This window comes from Coregonus lavaretus, assembly GCF_964263955.1.
Source record: "Coregonus lavaretus genome assembly, chromosome: 10".
NCBI lineage: Eukaryota > Metazoa > Chordata > Actinopteri > Salmoniformes > Salmonidae > Coregonus > Coregonus lavaretus.
Genome location: NC_139997.1, coordinates 8,702,112 through 8,716,916, shown reverse-complemented (window position 1 = coordinate 8,716,916; position 14,805 = coordinate 8,702,112). Strand labels below are relative to the sequence as shown.

Here is a 14,805-nt window from a genome sequence, read left to right as displayed (position 1 = left end):
CCTCAGAAAGTGCAACCCAAATAAATGCTTCACAGAGTTCAAGTCACAGACACATCTCAACATCAACTGTTCAGAGGGGACTGTGTGAATCAGGCCTTCATGGTCGAATTGCTGCAAAGACACGACTACTAAAGGACACTAATAAGAAGAAGAGACCTGCTTGGGCCAAGAAACACGAGCAATGGACATTAGACCGGTGGAAATTTTCCTTTGGTCTGGAGACATGGTGTGGGTGAACGGATGATCTCTGCATGTGTAGTTCCCACCGTAAAGCATGGAGGAGGAGGTGTTATGGTGTGGGGGTGCTTTGCCGGTGACACTGTCTGTGATTTATTTAGAACTCAAGGCACACTTAACCAGCATGGCTACCACAGCATTCTGCAGCGATACGCTATCCCATCTGGTTTGGGCTTAGCGGGACTATCATTTGTTTTTCAACAGGATAATGACCCAACACACCTCCAGGCTGTGTAAAGGCTATTTGACCAAGAAGGAGAGTGATGGAGTGCTGCATCAGATGACCTGGTCTCCACACTCCCCCGACCTCAACCCAATTGAGATGGTTTGGGATGAGTCGGACGGCAGAGTGAAGGAAAAGAAAACTCCTTCAAGACTGTTGGAAAAGCATTCCAGGTGAAGCTGGTTGAGAGAATGCCAAGAGTGTGCAAAGCTGTCATCAAGGCAAAAGGGTGGCTATTCTAAGAATCTCAAATATAAAATATATTTTGATTTGTTGAACACTTTTCTGGTTACTACATGATTCCATATTTGTTATTTCACAGTTTTGATGTCTTCACTATTATTCTACCATGTAAAAAATAGTAAAAATAAAGAAAAACCCTTGAATGAGTAGGTGTGTCCAAACTTTTTACTGGTACTGTATATAAAGAATCCCTACTGGGGGGGGGGGCTCCTTTCCTCAGTGCCACTGTGCTCTTCTCCATTCACAAATAAATGTTTAACTCACTGGCTAAAGGGAGCAGTGGAGGGGGGGGGGGGGGGGGGGGGTGTGCCTGAAGCCACAGAGTGGTACCTGAACCCGTCCCTGAAGTAGTTAGAGAGGGAGGAAGGTAACAATGGAGGAGAGGAATCAGAAGAATACTCCAATAAGCCTCCTCAGATGAAGGCATCTCTACCCTGCTGCTAGGGCAATGTGCTGCTAGGAAAATGTGCTGCTAGGAAAATGTGCTGCTAGGGAAAATGTGCTGCTAGGGAAATGTTGTGCTGCTAGGAAAATGTTGTGCTGCTAGGAAAATGTGCTGCTAGGGCAATGTTGTGCTGCTAGGGCAATGTTGTGCTGCTAGGGCAGTGTGCTGATAGGAAAATGTGCTGCTAGGTAAATGTGCTGCTAGTGCTATGTAAATAGGGGAGACAACAGTTTGAAACTGCCCTGCTCTGTTGCTGAGCTGGTAGTAACTAGTAGTGGCACCCTTCTCGGCCACTAGCGCAATGTATTGCTAGTGCAATGTGTCGCTATAGTGCTATGGCCATAGGGGAGAAGGATAGCAGTGCTGTGTTGGTGGAATCCTTATCGGCCCTGTTAGACATGGCTGAACAGACAAACAGAGTCCTAAACATGTTGTGTAAGCTTGTATGTGTGAGCGTGACATACGTATTTGAAGTGTCTTTGGACACATTGTGAGTGTTTGACTGCAAGATTGTCTTGGTTTCGTTTTGCTCTCTGGGCACTAAAAGGCTCTGAAAGACACCCATAGTTGGGGACCTTTCCTGCAGTCCTCTAACCCCCCCACCCCCCCCCCCCCCCCGTACCCCCACACCCAACCATGCCACTGCCTAAACATCTCTGGGAATTCTTTGATGGTGGCTGCATAGTTGCCTGGCAACGGGGAGAGAGACAGACAGGAGCAGCAGTGGACGTGGTTAAAGAGCCTGTAGGGAGGAACGAGGTAGTCTCTATAAGACTATAACCACCTCCCACTATAACCATCTCCTATTACAATCACCTCCCACTGTAATCAACCAGGGCTTCCCCTGCTCTGTCCCTCAACCTTAACCTCACCCTCAACCAGCCCTGCCACCTTAACCTCTCACCCACATTTTACATTTACATTTACATCATTTAGCAGACGCTCTTATCCAGAGCGACATCCAACCAGGACTTCCTTTTTCAACATTCATCTATCTCTAATGCAGCCAAAACCAGATGGGTGTTTCCGGGTGAATTTGTTGTAATTGTCTTGATTGTAAAAAAAAAAAAAAAAGTGGTTGTTTCTATTGTTTTATTATGGCTGCTGTACAGTATGACAAATGAATTCCCCATTGCGAGTTCATAAAACCTCCTAACCAGCTGTGTGTTGTGGGTTGTGTATGATAATCAAACCCTTCAAGAGGAAGGTTGCAGTGTCCTTATAAAATTAAAACTTTATAAACTGTAAAGGTTATAGGGACCCTGCAACCTTCCTCTTGAAGGGTTTGACCAGTGAAGTCTGAAGAACACCAATGAACAATGGGAACAGCCTTTGTTTTGTGCAGGTGTTCATGTGTTTTAATGAGGACCATGCAATCAAAGCTAGTTAAATCCTCAAATGTCTGAAATACCACTACTCACATCTTGCAATATACAGGCGTGGGCTGTTTGGTAGTATAAAATCCAATTCTGAATCTGTATAAAACAGTCATTGTAATACTTTTCTTTGTGTAGCCTATGCAAAGGCATTCAATAGATATGTGACTTTGCAAACACAGTGCAAGAGCTTCCTTTCTGGTTAAAACATATTATACTACAATAGTATTTCATAATTCTTACAGAGAGAATACATCCTCAAGCTGACCAAGAAGTGTCATGGCTCGGACTCCGGGCTTGCTTGAGTCATTTTTCACTAAAGCAATTCTGTTTAAGTGCTTTAGTCAAACAGCAGTATTGGCCACTTGGGATATAAACCTTCAAGCTTTTGCTCACCAGTCAATTGATCTATACTGCCACCCAAACATTCCTTCCAACTGCAGATTCCTCCCTCCTGAGCAACCTGGTCTCAGAGCATTTCGTATTATTCTGTACGTAAATTCTAGGCACCCATTTAGTATGATATGTTACATTTCGTATGGTATGTATTAATTTGTCGATGTCCTTCACACATTTGTATGATATGTTACGAATTACAATTCGTATTATATGTTGTGAATTTTCTAAATGTACAATATGTTACGTATTTGCAAAACGAATTATAGCTATATGGCTAACGTTAGCTATCTGGCTAACTTGAGCTAGGCTAGGGTTAGGGTTAGGGGTTAGGGTTAGGGTTAAGTTTAGGTGTTAGGCTAAATGATTAAGGTTAGGGTTAGGGTTAGCTAACATGCTAAGTAGTTGCAAATTAGCCAAAAAAGTAGTAAGTAGTTGAAAAGTAGCTAATTAGCTAAAATGCTAAAGTTGTCCGTGATGAGATTCAAACTTGCAACCTTTGGGTTGCTAGATGTTCGCTTTATACGCCCACCCATCCACACCGACCGACCGACCAACCACCCTACTTTCATTTTTGCCTTAATTAACCATCTGTAACCATACCATACGTAACATATCATACTAATTTGATTTTCCCTGAATTACGTTTACTATGTTATGTCTAGTCTATGAGACCAGGCTGTCCTGAGGTGTGTGTGTGTGTGTGTGTGTGTGTGTGTGTGTGTGTGTGTGTGTGTGTGTGTGTGTGTGTGTGTGTGTGTGTGTGTGTCTTGTTTGTGACTCCTGGGTGTGGTAAAGCATCTTCTCCATTACCTCTTTAGTGACCTCCATTGTTGTGGAGGTAAGGATGGATCTTTATGGTCATGAAGTGGGCAAGCTGTGTGTGTGTGTGTGTGTGTGTGTGTTTGAGTGTGTGAGTGTGTGTGTGTGTGTGTGTGAGAGAGAGAGAGAGAGAGAGAGAGAGAGAGAGAGAGAGAGAGAGAGAGAGAGAGAGAGAGAGAGAGAGAGAGAGAGAGAGAGAGAGAGAGAGAGAGAGAGAGAGAAACATAAAAAACTAGGACTTGTCTGGTGTTTGTGTTCTCCAATAAAACCAAATGTCTTCCAAATACAACAAGCAAGCAGAGGGGGGGAAACTACACAAATTAGCATTTCTACCCTCTGCTCACACACACACACACACACACACACACAACCTACCCTGGCCTCTGCTAAAAGGCTGCTGAGTTAGAATGCCAACCGTGGGAGTGTGAGTGACAGTTATTGACCCAGCGAGCTCTGAGACGTCAGTGTGGGAACGCGGTTATTGATTATCGCCAAGGCAATGAAGGTTCCGGAGGGTTCTCAGAGTGTCACGACTGGGGCCCTGGAGGGATTGTGACTTGGGGAACAAAAGAGAGAGAAGGAGATTGGTGGTAGATAGATAGACAGTGACTGCTTCCGGGTGAGGGGGTATGTATCAGTGGGGCCCCTGGATGGCAGACCCCCCCACTATGTGTCACGTGTGTGTCCATTCACTGAATAAATATTTAGTCTCTCTCCAAAGTCTCCATCTAGCTCGGCTGTGAACCTGTTGGCCCTCTCTGCACACCCCGCCACGCCACTGACCCTTCACCTCTAACCTTTAACCCAGTAGTAAAAGTTACTGAACTCTCTCAGACCTGCAGCTGCAGAGGGTGCTGGGAAAGTGGCCAGCAGGGTCATGGGGGGTCAGGGGTTGTGACATGGTGTCATGAATAGAGGTCCCTTTACCATTTTTGATCCCCTGTCCAGAGAGCAAGGCAACAACCATTGTCCCCCCAACACCCTAAGTGCTGTGGCTGGCTCAGTGATTGAATTGAGGCCATCTAAAAGCTCCCTCAATTCAGTTTAGATGATGTCATAATATTACTTATCTTCTTCTCCTCTGACCTGTGCCATGCCAGTCTCTCTTTCTCTTTCTTTCTATCTGTCTTTCTTTCACTCTCTGGCTCTGTTTTCTTTCCTGATTATACCCTCTTTCACAGTGTTGCTTGGTCTCTCTTCCTTCCCTTGAATAACTAACTGTTCATTGAATAAATTAGTTTGGAATGTAAACTCAATGCTTCCCTCTTCAGGCAAACGGTTGATATTGATGGAAACAAATATTGTTTTAAATTTGTAAACATAATTTCATAGACTATCAGAAGTGTGTGTTAGATTAGGGCCACTATTTGGTTGTTAAATATTTCATATTCAAACATTGTGTGTTGAGTAGCCTTAGCCCTAGCCTTAATGCGGTTGTTAGAATCCCAGTAAGCAAAATGACGTTGAAAAGTACTTTTTAAAGCCTCTTAATATAGAAAACAGGAGCCAACTGAAGATTGGCCCGGACCAAAAATCTATGTCCTTGTACTTGAAATCAAGGTTGGTCCTGACTGCACCAAAAAAAGTAGACTGGTCCTGATAGGACCAGAAAAAAACGTCCAAAAGACCTCGCCGTCGGTAAACTGGGATGACACTAATCGCTCATACACCACGGCTACTTTTTCTACATGTTTAAACGCAGACCAGCAGTAGGTTATCAATTCCGTTAAAAGCCTGTTAAAATTAGCGCAAATAGTAGCCTACTATGAGCAAATAGTTACATTGTAACACGCCGGTGTTACAACTTTCTCACGGGGCTTTTGGTGCGGAAGTTGTAATTTAAAACCTTCCACAGACACTCGTCGGATTTGGCCAAGGAAAGAGCCTCGTCTTGGGGGGTTACAATTGAGGAAAATCCCCTTTTCCTTAGTGCTGACGCTGACTGGGAGCTGTAGCTACGTGTAGTAGCTTGGACTGATATATCCACCATGTTTATTTGGGTTTTAGTTTTAGGGGCCTTCGTTTCTAGATCAGAATGTTACTTTTCGGAGGAGAAATATCCTGAAGAATCGAAAATGCAGCCGCCAACGGTTGTTATTGCGATCATTGCTCGGAACGCGGCGCATTCCTTGCCGTACTACCTCGGAGCGTTGGAGAGACTGAACTATCCCAAAGCACGCATCTCTGTTTGGTAGGTGGCAGTGCTCTTTCCCTGGCCGCTATTTGTCAAACTCGTGGGCGATCAATCGCATTTGGATTAGATTAAGAATACCACCCCTCTCCTCCCCAGTCCCCAATCCCCATAATCCCGTTAGAACCATCGACCCCTCAACAAAATAGAACGCTTCTGCTGCTATAGGCTACTCTAACTTTGCTTTCTCAATTTTTTTTCTTCCAATGCAGAGTTTATTAAGTTAAATTGTAGGCCACTATTGAACTACATAATGCAATTAGATGATTTTCACAATAGCATGTAATTTACACTAGGCTTTCCTTGCTGGATATATGTTTTCCAGTTTCTTGAAATATTTTGCAAATGCAATTTATTTCTATGTGGAAACTGAAATGGTCTATTAATTTATTTTTCCATAGACTCTCTTATCCAGAGCAATTTACAGTAGTGAGTTCATACTGTACTGGTCCCCTGTGGGAATCGAACCCACAACCCTAGCATTGCAAGCGTCATCCTCTACCAATTGAGCCACATCATCACAAACCACTTGATGTCTCAATGTACTCAATTACTGTATTGTGCATTGTTTTTCTTCATGGTGATGGAAAGTCTACAGGTACAAAGCTAGATGACCAGCCTATGTACAATACAGTAACTCACATTTGCATTAAGTGATTTGTAAGGATGGTAAATTAATACTGCACAAAAAGTGGTTGTTTTCCATGTTATTTGATCAAGAAAAATATTTAATTTGATGTGGATGTTTTGTGTCTTTGCCCATAACTTTGCACCTTTCTGATGTAAATGTTTGAGGACAGGGTTTTGTTCTTTCTGGATTCCATTAGAATGACAATCGCAGAGAAAGGGACAGGGCAACAACTCTTACAGAAAGGGACAGGGCAACAACTCTTACAATTCCAACTATTGAATCCTGCAAGATTCTGTTCTTAATTATAAAACTACCTTTTTGCCAAAGTAGAGATGCTTAAAAAATGGTTTTCCCCGCTACAGATGTCTATATTGGTCCACTAATACTTGTAAAGGTCCAGTGCATGTTATTTATATATATTTATATTTATAACAAAATATACATTCTGATTTTTCAGGGGGGCTACAGCACCCTCAGCACCCTATTTCCCATGGCTATGGGCGCACCTGATTCAATTAGTCAAAGGCTTGATGATTAGTTGCCTAATTGAATCAGGTATGCCAGTTTAGGGTTAAAACAAAAATGTGAAGGAGCGGGTTGGGAAACCCTGCTTTATAATAATAATATAATATAATATGCCATTTAGCAGACGCTTTTATCCAAAGCGACTTACAGTCATGCGTGCATAAATTTTTTGTGTATGGGTGGTCCCGGGGATCGAACCCACTACCTTGGCGTTATAAGCGCCGTGCTCTACCAGCTGAGCTACAGAGGACCACCCAATGCTACAGTCTGCAAGTTAGGCTAATGCAGGACTGCTCAACCCTGTTCCCAGAGAGCTACCGTCCTGTAGGTTTTTGCTCCAACCCTAATCTAGCACGCCTGATTCTAATAATTAGCAGGTTGATAAGATAAATCAGGTTAGTAACACCTGGGGTTGGTGCGAAAACCTACAGGAGGGTAGCTCTCCAGGAACCGGGTTGGGCAACCCTGTGCTTTGCACAGAGAATAGGCTTTTTTCCATGGAATCCACTAGTGATTTCCTGTTCTGCATTTCATAGGGAGGCCTTATTTATTAGGGTTCTCCTCTGCATATTGAATATCATATTGTCAGTAGGGTTAACAATGTGCATGGCTTTTCTCCGTTGCATGTGTAACATGTGGGACCACTTTGGTTTGTCTGATTTGCAGTGTCTTGCAGATTCTTTAATTCCTAGTTGTGGTGTGCTTGCATGCAAGTAAGGCAGACCAAGTGATCATTGGTTACACCTACTACATTCTAGTGTCAGACAGTGTGTCTACATCCCCATGTCCGCAGGGCAGCGACAGATCACAATGCTGACAACACTACAGCTGTTCTGAGAGAATGGCTAACAGTCATGCAAAAGTTTTACCATTACGTGGAATGGAGGCCTATGGAGCATCCTACGTAAGTTTGAGATGTGTTCAGCATTATCACGTTTCTTCTAAAAGTATGTGTACTAGTACGTGTCTGTGTTGATACAGTTGATTACCTCGCAAAACCATGGGTCTAAGCCTTGAACATCAGCTCATTTGTATAAACTCTGTATTAGCTTTCTAGAACACCCTGACAGTAGCAGCAGTAGCCTACAGCTGTGACTCCATCATTATTATTATCATCATTATTATTATTATTATTATATTACAGGATGTAACTTTAAAACAGAGGGTGAATAGAAAAGAGAGCCTCAAATAAATGTTTGGTGTTTACAGAGCATGCTGATACACAGTACTACCTGACCTGAGGGCACCTCTCACTTTCTCTCCCTAAGTACCTCAAAGCAATGCAGGAATGAGACCGTAGCATGCCTCTGCCTGTGTCTGTGGGTATGTGTGCCTGTCTGTGTGGGTGTGTGCCTGTCTGCCTGTCTGTGTGGGTGTGTGTGCCTGTCTGTGTGGGTGTGTGTGTGCCTGTCTGTCTGTGGGTGTGTGTGCCTGTCTGTGCCTGTCTGTGTGTGTGTGCCTGTCTGTGTGTGTGTGCCTGTCTGTGTGTGTGTGCCTGTCTGTGTGTGTTTGTGTGTGTGTGTGCCTGTCTGTCTGTGGGTGTGTGTGCCTGTCTGTCTGTGGGTATGTGTGCCTGTCTGTCTGTGGGTATGTGTGCCTGTCTGTCTGTGGGTGTGTGTGTGCCTGTCTGTCTGTGGGTATGTGTCTCGTTCTGACTCCCTCCATTGGTCTACAGGTCCTACCCAGGGGAGATGGGGCCTAAATACTGGAGCAACGGCAGATATGAATACCTGATGAAGCTTAAACAGGCTGCTCTCAACTTTGCCAAGACACGCTGGGCTGACTACATACTGGTACAGTCACATATCTACTCTGCCCACAGACCTAAAAGTAGCACTATAGCTTTATGTCATTGCCCACATACTGAGTGTGACCCTGCTGTGGTTGTTACCAAAAAATCAGTATGCTGGAGTTCTCTTTTTTCAGTTTCAACCGCCTCACTAAACACACCCTGTCATCTCTGGCTGTGCCTCTGATCTCCACTAAACACTCAACAACAATCACACACTCCGTCCAGAGCCATGGATAGAGATATCTAATGACTCCGACTCACATTTTATTACAACCATGTCTCCTCCAGTACGCTGACACAGACAACATCCTGACCAACCCAGAGACTCTGAACCTCCTGATAGCAGAGAACAGGTCTGTTGTGGCCCCCATGCTGGACTCTCAGGGAGCCTACTCCAACTACTGGTGTGGTATCACTCCCCAGGTAAGACCGGTCTGAGGCAGCACCGTGTGTTTCTGGTAGGCACCATAGTGTGAAATGTGCAATAAATGACCATATTGTTTTCATTTCAATCGTTCGTTTTACGTTGCATTCGGAAAGTATTCAGAAATCTTCCCCTTTTCCATATTTTGTTACGTTACAGCCTTATTCTAAAATGGATCAAATACATTTGTTTCCCTCATCAATCTACACACAATACCCCATTATGACAAAGTCAAAACAGATTTTTGCAAATGTATAAAAAACAAATACCTTATTTACTTACAGTACCAGTCAAAAGTTTGGACACACCTATTCATTCAAGGGTTTTTCTTTATTTTTACTATTTTCTACATTGTAGAATAATAGTGAAGACATCAAAACTATGAAATAACACATATGGAATAATGTAGTAACCAAAAAAGTGTTAAAAGAAATCAAAATATATTTTAGACTCTTTAAAGTAGGCAACCTTTGCCTTGATGACAGCTTTGCACACTGTTGGCATTCTCTCAACCAGCTTCACCTGGAATGCTTTCCCAACAGTCTTGAAGGAGTTCCCACATGTGCTGAGCACTTTTTGGCTGCTTTTCCTTCACTCCGTGGTCCAACTCATCCCAAACCATCTCAATTGGTTAGAGGTCGGGTGATTGTGGAGTCCAGGTCATCTAATGCAGCACTCCATCACTCTCCTTCTTGGTGAAATGGCCCTTACGCAGCCTGGAGGTGTGTTGGGTCATGGTCCTGTTGAAAAACAAATGAGTCCCACTAAGCCCAAACCAGATGGGATGGCGTATCGCTGCAGAATGCTGTGGTAGCCATGCTGGTTAAGCGTCCTTGAATTCTAAATAAATCACAGACCGTGTCACCAGCAAAGCACCATCACACCTCCTCCTCCATGCTTCACGGTGGGAACTACACATGCGGAGATCATCCGTTCACCTACACTGTGTCTCACAAAGACACGGCGGTTGGAACCAAAAATCTCCAATTTGGACTCCTGACCGAAGGACAGATTTCCACCGGTCTAATGTCGATTGCTTGTGTTTCTTTTCCCAAGCAAGTCTCTTCTTCTTATTGATGTCATTTAGTAGTGTTTTCTTTGTAGCAATTCGACCATGAAGGCCTGATTCACGCAGTCTTCTCTGAACAGCTGATATTGAGATGTGTCTGTTACTTGAACTCTGTGAAGCAAACTCTAATGAACTTATTCTCTGCAGCAGAGGTAACTCTAGGTCTTCCATTCCTGTGGCGGTCCTCATGAGAGCCAGTTTCATCATAGCGCTTGATAGTTTTTGCGACTACACTTGAAGAAACTTTCAAAGTTCTTGAAATTTTCCGGATTGACTGACCTTCATGTCTTAAAGTAATGATGGACTGTAGTTTCTCTTTGCTTATTTGAGCTGTTCTTGCCATAATACCGACTTGGTCTTTTACCAAATAGCCCTATCTTCTGTATACCACCCCTACCTTGTCACAACACAACTGATTTGCTCAAACGCATTAAGAAGGAAAGAAATTCCACAAAATAACTTTTAAGAAGGCACACCTGTTAACTGAAATACATTCCAGGTCATAGTTTTGATGTCTTCACTACTATTCTACAATGTAGACAATAGTAAAAATAAGAAGAACCTTTGAATGAGTAGGTGTGTCCAAACTTGACTGGTACTGTAAGTATTCAGACCGTTTGCTATGAGACTCGAAATTGAGCTCGGGTGCATCCTGTTTCCATTGATCATCCATGTTTCTACAACTTGATTGGAGTCCAGCTGTGGTAAATTCAGTTGATTGGACATGATTTGGAAAGGCACACACCTGTCTATATAAGGTCTCACAGTTGACAGTGCATGTCAAAGCAAAAAACCAAGCCATGAGGTTGAAGGAATTGTCCATAGAGCTCCGAGACAGGATTGTGTCGAGGCACAGATCTAGGGAAGGGTATCAAAACATTTCTGCAGCATTGAAGGTCCCCAAGAACACAGTGGCCTCCTCCATTCTTAAATGGAAGAAGTTTGGAACCACCAAGACTCTTCCTAGAGATGGCCGCCCGGCCAAACTGAGCAATCTGGGGAGAAGGGCCTTGGTCAGGGAGGTGACCGAGAGCCCGATGGTCACTCTGACAGAGCTCCAGAGTTCCTCTGTGGAGATGGGAGAACTTTCCAGAAGGACAACCATCTCTGCAGCACTCCACCAATCAGGACTTTATGGTAGAATGGCCAGTTGAAAGCCACTCAGTAAAAGGCAGATGACAGCCCGCTTGGACTCTGAAGATTGAACTCTTTGACCTGAATGCCAAGCGTCACGTCTAGAGGAAACCTGGCACCATCCCTACGGTGAAGCATGGTGGTGGCAGCATCATGCTGTGGGGATGTTTTTCAGCGGCAGGGACTGAGTGACTAGTCAGGGTCGTGGGAAAGATTTAACAGAGCAAAGCACAGAGATCCTTGATGAAAACCTGCTCAGGACCTCCGATTGAGGCGACGGTTCACCTTACAACAGGACAACAACCAAAAGCACAAAGCCAAGACAACGCAGTAGTGGCTTCGGGACAAGTCTCTGAATGTCCTTGAGTAGCCCAGTCAGAGCCCGGACTTGAACCCGATCAAACATCTCTGGAGAGACCTGAAAATAGCTGTGCAGTGACACTCCCTATCCAACCTGACAGAGCTTGAGAGGATCTGCAGAGAAGAATGGGAGAAACTCCCCAAATACAGGTGTGCCAAGCTTGTAGCGTCATACCCATGAAGACTCGAGGCTGTTATCGCTGCCAAAGGTGCTTCAACAATGTACTGAGTAAAGTGTCTGAATCTAAAATGTCTAAAAACCTGTTTTTACTTTGTCATGATGGGGTATTGTGTGTAGATTGAGGTTTAAAAAAAACAATTGAATCCATTTTAGAATAAGGCTGTAATGTCACAAAGTGGAAAAAGTCAAGGGGTCTGAATACTTTCCGAATGCTCTGTACATGGGGACCGATGCAATTCAAACATTGAATGTACAAACAGTCAGATGCATTGCACCTTAGCTTATGCTAATTTCCAGTACCCTGTGTGTCTGTTCCCAGGGTTATTACCGGCGTACAGCTGAGTATTTCCCCACCAGACAGCGCCACCGGCTGGGCTGCTACCCAGTGCCCATGGTCCACTCTACCTTCCTGCTGGACATGAGGAAGGCAGGCATGAAGAAGCTGGCCTTCCACCCCCCTCACCAGGACTACTCCTGGCCCTTCGATGACATCATCGTCTTTGCCTTCTCCTGCCGCGTCTCAGGTAGGGGTCTACATTATAACGCACACACATTCAGTCATGCGCGCACACACACACACACACACACACACACACACACACACACACACACACACACACACATTCACAACGTGTAATCGAAACCTCCACGTCCCTGACTGCTGCAGGGGTGAAATCAATGTGTTCAAAGTAAAAGGCTAGATGATTACATTCACATGTTGCTGGCACGTCAAGGCCATGTCGACTGTTAGATAACAGAGTTGACTGTTCTGTGTGTTTCCAGAGGTGCAGATGTACCTGTGCAACAAGGTGAGGTATGGTTACCTGAACGTCCCAGCCAAGCCTCACCACACCATAGAGGATGACAGCATCAGCTTCAGCCATCTCGTCCTGGAGGCCACGAGTAAAACCTTATTTCATCTTTTTTCTTTTTTTTTTTACATTATTATAAAGTTATTTAAGAGTAGGCGTCTGTCACAGTAATAGATGTGTAATAACTGAAATAATAACACGTCTCTGTTCTTCCCCCAGTCGAGGGTCCCCCCATGGCCCCCTCCAAATACGTGAGCCTCTTCCCCAAACAGAGAGACCTGATGGGCTTTGATGAGGTGAGACAGAGGCCAGGAGCCCAAACTCCTCATCACATACTAGACTAGATCAAATAAGTAGAAGTGGCTTGGGAACACTGCTGTAGGCTAATTAAATCAAATCAAATGTTATTTGTCACATGCGACGAATACAACAGGTGTAGATCTTACCGTGAAATGCTTACGTACAAGCCTTTAACCAACAATGCAGTTCATGAAATGGAGTTAAGAAAATATTTAATAAATAAACTAAAGTATAAAATTAAATAAAAAGTAACTCAATAAAATAACAACGTGGCTGTATACAGGGGTACCGAGTCAATGTGCGGGGGTACAGGTTAGTTGAGGTAATTTGTACATGTAGGTAGGGGTAAAGTGACTATGCATAGATGAGGCCCGAGGGGGTGTGGTATACGGTCTGATATACCATACCACGGCTGTCAGCCAATCAGCATTCAGAGCTCAAACCACCCAGTTTATAATGGTATTATGATCTCTCACACTCTAAGATAAGATATACTGTATTAGTTCATACAGGATGGATTATTTTCTGCTTTTTTCCCCAACCCCTCTGAATAACACAAACACTCACTCACTCTATGGATCACGGTGTCTCTGAGTTGACCTCTGAACCTGGCTGTCCCGTGCTGTAGGTGTACCTGATCAACCTGCGTCGTCGTCAGGACCGTAGAGACCGGATGCTGTACTCTCTCAACGAGCTGGAGATAGACGTCAAGGTGGTGGACGCCATAGATGGAGGGTGAGAATTTAGCCTGGGAATCCTGACTCAATCATGCTACATTTCACTAAACAGAGTTGAATTCAGTCTGGATATCCAGGCTAGGTGAGCATTCAAAGCTTGGCATAGATATGGCGCTGAGGGAGATTTAGAGAGTTTGCATAAGAGAAAGCTGGAGACTGTGTTGTGTCCTGCAGAGCTCTGAACAGCAGTGATATAAAGATCCTGGGAGTGGACATACTACCTGGTTACTATGACCCGTTCTCTCGTCGTACCCTGACCAAAGGAGAGGTGGGATGCTTCCTGAGTCACTACTACATCTGGAAGGAGGTGAGGATCACACACACCTTGGGACATGGGACCTGGAGGTCATGTTAGTAGGAGCCTAATTGACTCCTTCAGGTCTGTCATTAGAGCTTATTTAAACTAGTTGTTCTCTCACTCTCTCTCACACTTCTCCCCCCCCCCCCCCCCCCCCACCCTCTCTCAGATGGTAGACCAGCAGATGGACAAGGCGCTGATCTTTGAGGATGACGTGCGTTTCCAGGCCAACTTCAAGCGGCGCGTGCTGCGTCTGATGAAGGAGGTGGAGCTGGTGGAACTGGACTGGGACATCATGTGAGTCACCCTGGCGACCACGCGACTGCCACCTACCCGCATTGCCATATGTCATTTCGCTAGTCTGATGTGCTCTCCTGTTGCTGACTAAATTACCAATAGGACTACAGTGTGGTCCTCCAGCTGAATGTCTCTCCAGTTACCTGGGCCGTAGGCAGGTGAAGCCAGGTGACGAGGTGGTGGAGAACGGTGTTGTCCTCTGACTAACTAACCCTGTCTCTCCCTCCTCCTGTGATAACTAAACCCTGTCTCTCTCCTCCCCCTGTCACTATGACTAACTAACCCTGTCTCTCTCTCCTCCCCTGTCCACTA

At 44.6% G+C, this 14,805-nt stretch overlaps 1 protein-coding gene across 1 annotated transcript in view; it reads left to right on the top strand.

Moving 5' to 3' along the window:
* Positions 1–5,599: 5,599 nt before the first annotated feature.
* The window catches only part of LOC311136416 (procollagen galactosyltransferase 2-like), a 30,834-nt gene continuing 21,628 nt past the window's right edge, over positions 5,600–14,805 (top strand). Inside the window, exons 1-10 of the mRNA XM_084170540.1 lie at positions 5,600–5,933; positions 7,883–7,993; positions 8,765–8,882; positions 9,170–9,304; positions 12,369–12,573; positions 12,833–12,952; positions 13,081–13,157; positions 13,790–13,896; positions 14,073–14,205; positions 14,366–14,493. Coding sequence (XP_084026666.1) covers positions 5,731–5,933; positions 7,883–7,993; positions 8,765–8,882; positions 9,170–9,304; positions 12,369–12,573; positions 12,833–12,952; positions 13,081–13,157; positions 13,790–13,896; positions 14,073–14,205; positions 14,366–14,493 — 1,337 coding nt within the window. The 5' untranslated portion in view covers positions 5,600–5,730. The remainder of the gene's footprint in view (positions 5,934–7,882; positions 7,994–8,764; positions 8,883–9,169; positions 9,305–12,368; positions 12,574–12,832; positions 12,953–13,080; positions 13,158–13,789; positions 13,897–14,072; positions 14,206–14,365; positions 14,494–14,805) is intronic.